The sequence below is a fragment of the Lissotriton vulgaris genome, chromosome 12 (assembly GCF_964263255.1).
Source record: "Lissotriton vulgaris chromosome 12, aLisVul1.2, whole genome shotgun sequence".
NCBI classification, from domain to species: domain Eukaryota; kingdom Metazoa; phylum Chordata; class Amphibia; order Caudata; family Salamandridae; genus Lissotriton; species Lissotriton vulgaris.
Window position 1 is genome coordinate 629,968,527 of NC_141700.1, and position 12,041 is coordinate 629,980,567.

Below are 12,041 nucleotides of genomic sequence, written 5' to 3' on the forward strand. Positions count from 1 at the left end.
TCCTTGGCGGTGGGATAAGTAACATAGACACCATAACTATACTGCCGAGAGGAATCTCAGACCACTCTCCTGTTTTGCTATCTCTTACCACTAAAGAGAAGAAACACGCGAGAATTTATCCCATGTATCCCAACTATCTTATGATACCCCAGATCAAAAAAGTCCTCAAAACAGCAACCAAATACTACTTTGCAGAAAACGCAACGTCAGTGTCCTCCCCCTCGATTCTGTGGGAGGCTTATAAAACAGTCTTGCGCGGAAGGGCGATCGCAGCAGTGATGGGACCTAAACGTGCATACCAGCAAGAGCTCGCAGAGCTTGAGCTAGCACTCCAAGAAGCTAACATGACACATACGACCAGTCCCACGACGGACTCTGCGCATGCACTGAAACTACGCCAACAGCGATATCGTGCACACCTCGAATCGAAAGTCAGAGACAACATTGCTAGCACCGCACATAGGATATACGAAATTGGAGACAAAGCAGGGAAAATGCTGGCATGGTTAGACAGGAAGCGAGTTGAAGGTAGAAACATACAGCATCTATACAACCAAGAGAGGCAGCTACAAACACACCCGGAAGATATAGTGCACACTTTGGCGGAACATTTTCAGAAAGTATACACCCCAGAAAGGGAAGTCACAACACAGGCGGCGCTAGAGTCCCTTAACAACGTGGAAATTCCCACGCTTCCGCCAGAGGCAATGCAAGAACTTGAGACAGATCTGACGAAAGACGAAATACAAGATGCAATCCAAGCACTCAACTCCGGGAAAGCACTGGGCCCCAACGGGATACCCATTGAATGGTACAAAAGCATGTCAGAGTCCCTTAGTGAACCTCTACTGGCAATGTACCTAGACAGCCTGGAAAGGACAGAACTCCCATTAGATCAACGCACCGCGACAATCGTAGCCATACCAAAACCCAGAAAACCCCCGGCAGAATGTTCCACGTATCGCCCCATATCCTTACTTAACGTAGAAGCAAAGATTTTAGCGAAACTGCTGGCTAAAAGACTGTTGAACCAAATGCTGATACACCCGGACCAATCGGGATTCATGCCTCTTCGGAGTACGGCTCTCAACCTTAGACGGGTACATGGGGCGATGGCCCGAGCCCAATCCCTGCCGGAAGCGGCGGTGATCCTCTCCCTAGATGCCAAGATGGCGTTTGATCTGGTGGAATGGGAATACCTATTTCCAGTTCTGATCCGGATGGGCTTTGGCCCCAAGTTTATTGCTTGGATCAGACTACTCTATAACAAACCAGTTGCTCAGGTAATTGCAAATGGTCACATCTCGCACACTTTCCCACTAGCGCGGGGAACCCGACAGGGTTGCCCCCGGTCACCCTTGCTCTTTGCCTTAGTACTGGAACCATTGGCAATACTAATTAGAACAACACCTTTGCTGAAAGGGATAGAATGGATGGAAGGCTGGGAAGACCGAGTGTCACTATATGCCGATGACATGCTTATCTACTTAACGAAGCCCGAAAGCAGCATCCCGGCGCTTTTAGCAATATGCGACGCGCATGGGAAGACGTCAGGGTACACACTAAACTGGGCAAAGTCAGTGATTTATGTGGTAAAGGGTCCAGAACCGGTGCTCACGCCGGACTGCCCTCTTGCACTAACATCGGACTCCTTTAAATATCTGGGTATCTATGTCACAGACAACGCCTCTGACTTCTTCGACAAAAACCTAAAGCCCCCCTTGGAACGTCTCCGAACCGACGTCAAGAACTGGGCAACACTGCCGTTGACTCTCCTTGGACGCGCAGCGCTATATAAAATGATGGCGCTGCCAGGATTTCTGTACGCCCTGGAGAACACACCATACATGGTCCCGCTGCGTTACTTTAGACAAATAAGAGCACTAGTGTCCAACTTGCTGTGGAGTAATGGCCCGGCACGCATCGCACATGACAAATTGACAAAAAGCTGGTACGAGGGGGGCATCGCCTTACCGGATGTACACTTATACTATTGGGCAGCGCAACTTAAAATTGTGAACCAGTGGATACACACACCAAGGAATGACCCTGCATATAGAGCTGATTGGATACAGCTGGGAACGGATAGTATGCTATCACCGCTGTACAATAAACAACAGGTTCCACGACTGGTAGGGCCCACAAAACACACGATCACTATATGGCATGTAGCGCAGGCGAAGCTGGGGTGGAAGGGGAAAATTACCAAATTAACCCCTCTATGGGACACGAAAGCCCTGGGACACTTGAGACACAGTAAGGGATTTACACAATGGATAACTTTGGTATCTCCACGGTGTGGGGACCTGTGGGAAAAAGACACAGTAATCTCATTCACGAAACTACAACAACAATATGGATTAGGCCCAATTGAAAAATGCAGGTACATTCAAATCAGGCACGCGCTCCTAAAAGCGATACCGTCAGGTACAGAACTGCCAGACTCCTCACCACTAGAAGATAGGTTACTCACCGATTACATGCAGCAAAGAGCTACATCACTTACATACCGAAAGTTGATTAACAATCTGAGAGACCACACACTAGCGTTATGGGACAAATGGGTGGAAAACGTAGGAAATATTGACGATACAGAATGGAACGAAGCGCTAGCCTCCCCAAAGGAAGTGGGCATATCAGCGAAGTTTAGACTGGTACCACTCAAAATCCTGCACCGCATGTACTACACTCGATGCATGCTGCACAAGATACATAGAGCAACTCACCCCTTCTGTCTCCGTGGCTGCGGAGAAGAGGGTACACTATACCACACGCTTTGGGAGTGTCCCCGCATAGCAGAGTTTTGGCGGCAGGTCATGCGTACCATCTCCCAAACATTACAAGTCTCCCTCATCCCTGAATCACACAAATGCCTATTAAATATTTGGGAGCCGAATGACTTAAATAGATATGGACTTATTTGGGCCACGTTAGCAATCATGGTAGCAAAAAGAGATATTGCGCAAAAATGGGGAGCCTCAGACATACCTACCGAATCCATGTGGAGTAGGAACATGGACTTATTGATGTTTAAGGAGAGAGCGGTATATGTGTTCAGGGATTGCCCCCGTAAGTGGAACAAAGTATGGTCAGATTGGAACAAATACAGAGGAGAGCTGTGTGAACCTCTTCCGGAAGAGGAGGACTTGAGCTCCGATGAGGAGGAGGAGAATGTATAAGCAGGGAGACACCTCATTTAAAGGACTTAAGAGAATACAAGGGAATACGACAGACTGGTTGATATTATAGAGTGCATGAATACATTGAGCAGGGGGGGGGGGGGGGGGATACAGGCATGGCAAAGGCCGTTGGGTGCAGAGAACAATCCGAGCCGCAGTTTTGAGTTAAGTTTAAGGAAACAGATAATAAATAAAGATATGAAAACGATAAGACCTCCTAACGGGACAGCACGATCTATTTTTTTTTGAAAATCTTTTTATTAGCAAAGTGTCAGAGCAACAATAGAGTATAGACATGCTTATACAACATTAATGTTTAACTTCCTTGCACACGTATGCGGTTGCTCACATCAAGTATACAGGCATGATATATTCGATTTTTCATTTTGTCGATGAATCATTACAACTAACAAACCCACTCCTTTCCCAACCCCACCCCCCACCCTGTGAGTTCCCACCCTTCACTCTCTAACTAGGCATATGATCTAAATATCGGTATGCAGGTCACATTTTAGTCATTTACACACAGTTAAGGTCAATACACAGTCTGTTTAGGCAGTGGAATGTGATAGACGGGAACGATCAACCCGTGCAGTCCCATAGTGCACCGCAGGTACTATTCGTGGTAGTGCATATGATGGGCGCAACCGCACCCCAAGTGGCTATTCACTAACATCCTCATCATCACTGCCATTGCCAGCCTCAAACACCCCTAATGTGTCAAACCATTCCAGTGAGATAGGTGTCTTGCGGAGGCCCCTACTCTCTTCCCTTTGTAGTGCCTCGCCCTCAGCCTTACCCCAACGTACAACTTCCGCCCTCCACATGTCAGGGTTGGGCGGTTTCGATGACTTCCATCGTATCGTGATGGCACGCTTAGCCAACAACAGGGCCAGATCCGAGAAGCGCGCCGCCACGGTCCTGGTGCGGGTCGATGGACCTAGCCCTAGGAGCATGTGTTCAAGTGTGGGCGATCGGGTCAATGTGCCTGCCTTCTCAAGTGAGCCATGTACAGTGGTCCAGAAATACCCCAGCTTGGGGCAGTTCCACAACATGTGTACCAGAGACGCGTCGTCTGCATCACACCGGGGACAGTTGCTCTTGGATGCAGGGAACATCATATGTAAGCGGTGTGGTGTTAGGTAAGCTCTATGTAGCACCATCAGTTGGATGAACTTGTATTTAGGATTTCTAGCCACCTTTCTGGGGAATTGCAATATGCGCTCCCATTCCTTATCCCTCAATGGCCTCCCAATATCCGCCTCCCAAGACGCTCTTAGTGGTGCCAGTGTAAGCGCCCTCCCCGATTTAATGCTAACAGTGAGCCACTTAGTTAGATGGCCGCCCGTCCCCATGAGGTAAAGCATAGTGACTAGAGGATTTGCAATGGGTTCCTGTCCGTCAGGTGACCAGGTGTGCGAGATATAATGTCGGAGACCGGCATGCAGGAGAAAGGAGCCGCCGGGTATGCCCTGCATGGTTTTGAAGTCTGCGAAGGACAACAAGTGCCCCCCCTCAAACAGGTCACCCACATGTGTCACACCCGCGTCATGCCAGGGCTCCAGCAGAGTGGTTGTAAGTGTGCCCGGGCCCAGTGGTATGCCCAGGAGTGGTATTGTGGGGGCGTAAGGTGTCCCTGCGGACGTGTATTTCAAAGCCCTTCGCCAGAGTGTGATCGCCAGTTTGAGTAGGGGCGCAGTGTTTCTAGGCAGATCCGAGCCAGGTAGGAGCAGGAGGTGTATTTTCCCCTTAGCAAGGTCCTCCCGGGTCAGATTAATCTCGTGTAGATTGCGGCCCGCCACCCAGTAAGCCAACCATTGTAGCTGACATGCATAATGATAAGCCCTAAAGTCCGGCAAGCCCATGCCTCCGGAGTTGGAGGGAAGTTGCAACTTAGTCAACCCTATACGCCTGCGGCCATGGCCCCACACAAGTTCTGTGAGTAGTGAGTCGAGGGTCTTGAATGTTACCGCTGGGATCTGAAACGGCAGGTTGGTGAAGTAATAGATAAGACGGGGCAACATCACCATTTTGGAAATTGCCACTCTACCGGGTATGGAGAGCGGCAATGTAAGCCAAAATTGAACTTGAGACTTCAATGCTCTAATGGCCCTCCCCAGGTTGCCATCTATCATCATGTTCGCCTCTCTGTATATCTGTATTCCCAGGTAACGGAAGGTGGTGTCCGCCATCTGGAATTCATGTGGGGCAAAAGACAGGGGGGTCGAATCACCCGCATCCACAAAGGCAAATCCGTAGGACTTAGACTCGCTGATGGTGAGGCCAGATATTTCTCGAAACTCCTCAAAAACCTGGGAAATTGGGCCCAGCTCACCCCTCAAATCTCGGAGATATAAGATGATATCATCCGCGTATGCAGAAACAATGTGGTCCGTCCCATTCCGCCGTATACCGTAATTGGGGGCTAGCAGCCTAAGTCTGCAGAGCAATGGCTCGAGGGCAAGAACGAAGAGGAGGGGGGAAAGCGGGCAGCCCTGCCTGGTGCCTCTGGCAATGGCCATGGGGCCCGAGATTTGGTTGGAAGTGCGTACCCTCGCCGTGGGGATTGTGTATAATAATCTGACCCAAGCGAGGAATTCCGGTGGGATCCCATATTTTAATAATGTGGCAAACATATAGTCCCATCTCAGGGAATCAAAAGCCTGTCTTAAGTCCAGGGAGATGCATCCTTCGGAGCCCACGGCCGCATCGTTCCCAAGCATGAGCTGGGCCAATCGCCGAAGGTTCATGGCCGTATTACGGCCTGTGACAAAGCCGCATTGATCCTGATGGACCAAGTGTGGCACATATTGTACAAGCCTTGACGCCAGTATCTTGCTCAAAATTTTTGAGTCAGTATTAAGAAGGGACAGGGGTCTGTAATCGGCCAGCTGTAGACCTTCTTTGGCCGGTTTCAAGAGGGACGTAATCAGAGCCTGCATGGTTGATTGTGGTAGAGAGGCTGTGCGTAGAGCTTCCAGATAAACAATGTGTAGTCGCGGTGCCAGGAGGTCCGCGTAAGTGGCGTAGAAGTCGGTTGGCAGGCCATCCGTTCCAGGGGCCTTACCCTTAGGGAGGGTTTTGATTGCCTGCCTGATTTCTGCCACTGTGATGGCACGCTTCAGGTCTTTTTTCTGATCTGCAGTAAGCTGCGGGAGAACCAGTTCCGCCATGAAGGACACTAATGCGGGTTCGGACAGGGGTAGTGGGGGGCCATATAGCGCGGTATAGTAGTCTTTGAATGCTGTATTAATCCCCACTTGGGTGGTAGCCAGCTGGCCAGAGTGGTCCAAGACTCGCAGAATGGGTTGGCTGATCGGGGAGTCCCGCAGGATGCGGGCAAGTAGGGGGCCGGCTCGGTCGGCCTGTGTGTGCTGCCTGTTCGTGTACTCCCTATAGTCAATAACTCGCAGCTCTTCTAGCAGCTCTGCATGTCTAATACGTGCCTCCTGCAGTGGTGAAAAGGGAACATTGGTACCCGCTGCCTCGTTCTCTAATGAAGCAAGTGAGCCCTCCACCTCCTTAAGCTGGCTAAGTACCTCCCGTTTCCTCCCCACCCTAGTAGTCATAGCAGCCCCCCTCAGGCATACTTTGAAAGTGTCCCACTCTACCTGTCGGGAGCTAGCCGTGCCCGCATTCGTGGAGAAGTAGGTATCAATAGTGTCGGAGAGGGAGGACCGGAAGACCGAGTCCTCAAGGAGTTCAGGGTTTAGTCTCCAGGTCGGTATGGGGGCTAGCCTCCTACCCCACTGCCATGTGACCTCCACTGGGCTATGGTCCGAGAACGTTTTCCCCATGTGTTGTGTTTGGACAATCAATGCAGTAAGGGACCTTGAGCAGAACACATGATCGATTCTGGTGTGAAGCTGGTGGGGAGGGGAGAAAAAGGTGTATTCCCTGTCCGTGGGGTGAATGCTACGCCACACATCTGCCAAGTCCCATCCCTCAGCCCAACTCGCAAGCGCAGCAGCTTGTTTCCTGCTCTCAGTAGCCATTAATGGGGGGTGCGACCTATCCAGTAAGACATCGAGTACAGCATTAAAATCTCCCCCTATCACCCAGCGAAGGTCAGCCCAGTCTGCAAGCACCCCGTTGATATTGGACAGAAATCCCAACTGGTTCGTATTAGGCGAGTACATGCATCCCACAACAATTTCCTCCCCATCCAACAGACCCCTCACAAACACATAGCGACCCTCCTTATCCACCCGTTGTTCCAACAACTGGAAAGGAAGAGACCCACGCATCCAAATTGCGGCCCCCCTTGAGAATGCGGAATATGAGGTGGCATAGAGCTGTCCTCTCCACTTCTTTCGCAGTTTCACCGCTTCAGCAGCGTTCAAATGTGTTTCCTGTAAACAGGCAATTTGTGTCCCTCTCCGGTTGAGTTGTGCAAGGATTCTATGACGTTTATGCACTGATCCCAAGCCACGAACATTCCAGGTGCACAAGTGGTAATTATTAAGAGGTACCATTCCCATCTGTGTAGTGTGTCAATGTGCAACAACTGGGTGACCCCACATATTCTGCTATGCTGAAATAGAAGAGTGACTCGCAAACAACAAACCCCCAAACAAAAGGGTCCCTGAGCCAACGTACCCAGGAGCCAAACCATGGTGTCCAACGTGGGCACAACACAGTCAAGTACGTGTGCATACCGGGGGGTGGTGGACCTCCGACGGTTGGCACTGAACTGTCTGCGTAGGCGTAAAAGCCCACAATATGGTGGATCCCTGCACACTCAACCCACCCTATATGAGGGAAGGGATTGGCATACGTTACCACTTGAAGGGAAGTAATCGTGTCGTGGCTCAGAACTCCGCCGCCATTTGTGCAGTGATCTTCGGAAAGAGTTGTAGGCTGTCAAGTGAACCAGACACTTCAGTATGAGTGTCAGTGGTAACGGTGAGTCTGCCTCCGGATGCTCCCGCGTCGTGGGCAGCCAGGGCCGCCTCAGTGAGACGCTGATGCGTGGAAGATGACGTGGGGTCCGTTGCCTGTTGTCCAAGGGTATGCGCCGCTCCTGTTGCTCCATGAGATGAGTGTCGTCCAGGGCTGTGAGCGTCGTTTCGTCGTTCTGGTGAGCCCCTCCGGGCGTTGCCGTGATGGTCTGTGAACTGGTCCTGTGATGTCGGCGGAGTCAGGGCGACCTCCATCCATTCAGACGCTTCCTCAGGCGAGTCAAAGAAGTGGGACTTGTTGTTATGCAGGATTTTTAGCCGAGCAGGGAACAGAAGGGCATATTTCATGTTCCTGTCCCGCAGCCTGCGTTTCACCCCCATGAAGGTGGACCTGGCTCGTTGTACAGTGGGGGTGAAATCAGGGTAGACCGAGATGGTCTTGTCTTCGAAGCGTATCGGCGCTTCCTCCCTCGCCGCTCGAAGGATAGTGTCACGATCTTTGAAATGGAGGAGACGAGCGATCAGTGGGCGCGGAGGCGCCCCAGCTAGTGGGGGCCGTGATGGCATCCTATGCGCCCTCTCTACACTGTAGAGAGCAGTGAGATCCCTCTGGCCCACCAGCTTCCTTAGCCAATCCTCCACAAACTGTGTGGGGTCTCTCCCCTCGCTTCTCTCCGGAATACCCAGGATGCGGACGTTGTTGCGGCGGGCCCGTCCTTCCGCCTCGTCCACTCTTCCCCACAGCTGCTTCAGTTGCTTCTCCACGTTTTCAAGTTTCGTGGAGTGTTCCGTTTGTTGCGGGATAATGTCGTCCAGCGCTATTTTTTGCTCCGCCACACGATCCGCCAATTTGTTGTGGTCCGCCTTAAGTAAGGATAGGCCAGTCGCCATATTGTCTATGCGCGATTCTAGCGCCTCGCGAGTCGCGCGTATTTCAGTCAGTATCAGGTCTAGCTTGGCGTCTTGAGAGCCCTTACCGGTCGGCGGGATGATGTCCATATTGGAGGAGGCTAGTGGGTCCTCCGACCCCGTGGACTGCACCTCCATTCGGGCGCCCTGGTCCTGAGGTTTGCCCCTCGGCCTGCCCATAGATCTTGTTAGCAGGGTGTCGCTGTAGTAGAGGCAGCCGCTCACCGTGGTCCCTCTGTGTATATGGCAGCGGTTCTGGCTCGACCACTATGTGCTGTGGATAGGCAGATGCATCGTAGATCCCAGGGCTGGCGAGGCAGTGTAGCAGACCTAGACAAGGCGTCAATGCAGGGTGGGTCGGTGCGCCACTGGTGTCCTGATGAGGTCCGCCGCGGTGGTGGGGGAGGCAATGGTGACAGGAACCAGATTGCTACAAAGCAAGGGTATCGTGGCTGCCGAGAGCGCAGTCCGGTCCGGCCTATAGCGCTGTAAGAAGGCGTCAAAGCGCGAGGCACACCACCCCTGCACAGGCCCACACGCCCGTGGGCTGTTGGGTTCCAATGTCTGTCGCCCCGTGGAACGTGGCCGGCTCTAATCCTCTCACTGGCGGAGCCGTGGGCAATGGGGGCAAGACTGCCAAGGTCCGAGGGTCTCCACTCCCAAGCGGCGACAAGATGGCGCCAGTATTCACCACAAATCCAGCCAGAACCGCTGATGTCCTATGTGGGACAATGCTAGCCTGCGGCGCCGGCTGCGCCGCTTCCTCCGCCCGGTCTTAGTGCTTTAACCCGGTGGTGGTAACGCCGGAGCCCCGCTGAGTACCTGGGCGGCTGGGGGACAGCGCGGAAGCGCTCCTGCGCCTCGGAGGGGCCGCGCAGCAGCGTAGGTAGTCCGAGTTGCAGCAGCTGCGGGGGGGAGGGGGGGGCAATGGAGCCTCAGCAGGGGGTACCGCACCCTGCGGCACCGGCCAGTGAAGCGGTAGCAGTCCGATCCCGGGTCCCGATCGGACCACGAAGGAGGACGGGGGCAGGCCGGTCAGGCCAGTCACTCGAGGCCGGGGCTTCACCTCGATCTGAAGGCCGCAACAGGGTCCGTCGGCAGAGCTTCCCACAGGAGCGGGCTCGGCGGGGTAACGAGGCACCGTTACACGCCGCCTCTCCCTGGAGACAACCTGGGCAGGAATCAGGTGGGTTGCAGGCAGGGGATCAAAGGATAATCAGCTAGTGTTCAGGGCACAGGACGGAGCTGGCAAACTACACGTCCACCATCGACAGCTCCAGGCCACGCCCCCGGACAGCACGATCTAGAGGATGATAGATGGGTGGTAACCTTAAGTATACGCCGCCGGACCCCAGGGTTGCCGGAATTATGGCTGTGTACTGTTGAGCAGTTTGAAAGTGGAATGCATCTGTGGCGGCCGGCCTGAGGGGTTGTAGGCCCTAGTATGTAACGATGTCCTCTGTAAGTACATTTAATAAAGGTCTTTGGAGGAAAAAATAAAAAAAAGGGGTAACAGCAACAAGAGCAGGAAATGAAGAAAAAAATAGGTCCCACAAAACAAACACCGAAGTGTAAAGATACCAGTACTTGAGCGGTGCTCAGTGGGAGGAACCGAAACACAATAAGAAGGGACAAAGTGGAATGATTCACCACTAGCAAGCAAGCATTTTTAAAGGACAATCAAAAGGATGAATAAAAAGGAAATGGGCGGGCTGTAAGCTTACAAAATGTATACAACATGTCTCGAAGAGACAGCGTAGGCATGGCCTAGGCTCGACCTTAAAAAGTATAAACTAATTACCCTTTGCTGTAGCCTAATATTTATATTTCAGATCAAATATAAGCACGATACCTACTGTAGGAGTTCAAACCAGATACCATTTATTCATCAGTGTTGCAAAAATCTTTGAAAAGCATTAGCGAAATCAAACCAATAATGGCATGAAGAGTGGAGAGTTAAATGATCTACTTAAGGACATAAAAAAGGAATTTAAAAAAGGAATCAAAGAAAAGGATCAAAGTAAGTGATGTTTCCTGTACACCAGCATTATTGTAAGGTGCATGTTCTCTCCTATCTTCCACCTGTCCACCTCTCCATGCACTTTGCAAGAGACTAAATAGTGGACGGTAAGATTCCAAACCACACAAGAATCACACTCCTGAAACCCTGTATTAATATCAAGTCACATGAAGGTGGTATGTGTAGAGAAGGAACCAAAGGTGGTTACTGTGCATCTAAATGTCTATATTTCTGAAATGACAACTGGGAACAGAAAACACACATAAGGTAAACTTTTTATTTTATCTGAAATACAGTTTTTCAATTTTTTTTAACAACTTTCCTTGGCAAGCAGTGCTTTGGAAGCTTGATTTCAAAACAAAAAAATAATGGAAATAACTCACATCTAGAATAAGTGCCACAAAACTGAGCTACTAATGCCAGAAATGTAATGGGGACTGTTGAGAAACAAACTGGTAAATAGTTTTTTTTTTCTTTTTTAATATACAACAGTATCCAACATTCCTACAATACAACGATTCATCAGATAGGAGGTGTTCACCCATGCTTCTGTGGCTTACCTATAAAATCTCTTGCCATCTCCTGGTCTTCTTGGATGCGGCACACATCGCTCAGTTGCAGGAGAGAGTCAATGTGATAGGGGTTCATCTGCAGCAGCAGCTGTAGAAAAGATTGACAAATGTCTTACCTGGCAAGGCATATATAGTGAGTTTACATGTACAAATATCAGTTTAAGGATGAGGTGCAAAGATAAGTAGATGGTTCTAGAAATAGCTAGCAAAAAATAAAGGCAAACAATATTACAGTATTACAATGCATGGACACAAGACCCTCATAAGCCACTTCATACTGGGAGGAAAACAGAAATCCTTCAGTCGACAAACTAATTAGAAGATATACTCAGTCCCTTTGTAAGTAAGTGTTTTGCACCACTTAATAAATGTTTTAACTAAATACTGACTCTGAGAAAACGCAAATGGTGAAACGTCCTACAATTCAGCTATGGAAGCTGACCCGTCTTCCACAAATGAT

General features: G+C 50.8%; 1 protein-coding gene across 2 annotated transcripts in view; it reads right to left on the minus strand.

The window, feature by feature from the left end:
• TCF25 (TCF25 ribosome quality control complex subunit) overlaps positions 1–12,041 on the minus strand; it is a 486,799-nt gene that overhangs the window by 273,521 nt on the left and 201,237 nt on the right. For both annotated transcript variants that reach the window (XM_086945785.1, XM_086945784.1), the window contains exon 8: positions 11,570–11,669. In XM_086945785.1, coding sequence (XP_086801911.1) covers positions 11,570–11,669 — 100 coding nt within the window. The remainder of the gene's footprint in view (positions 1–11,569; positions 11,670–12,041) is intronic.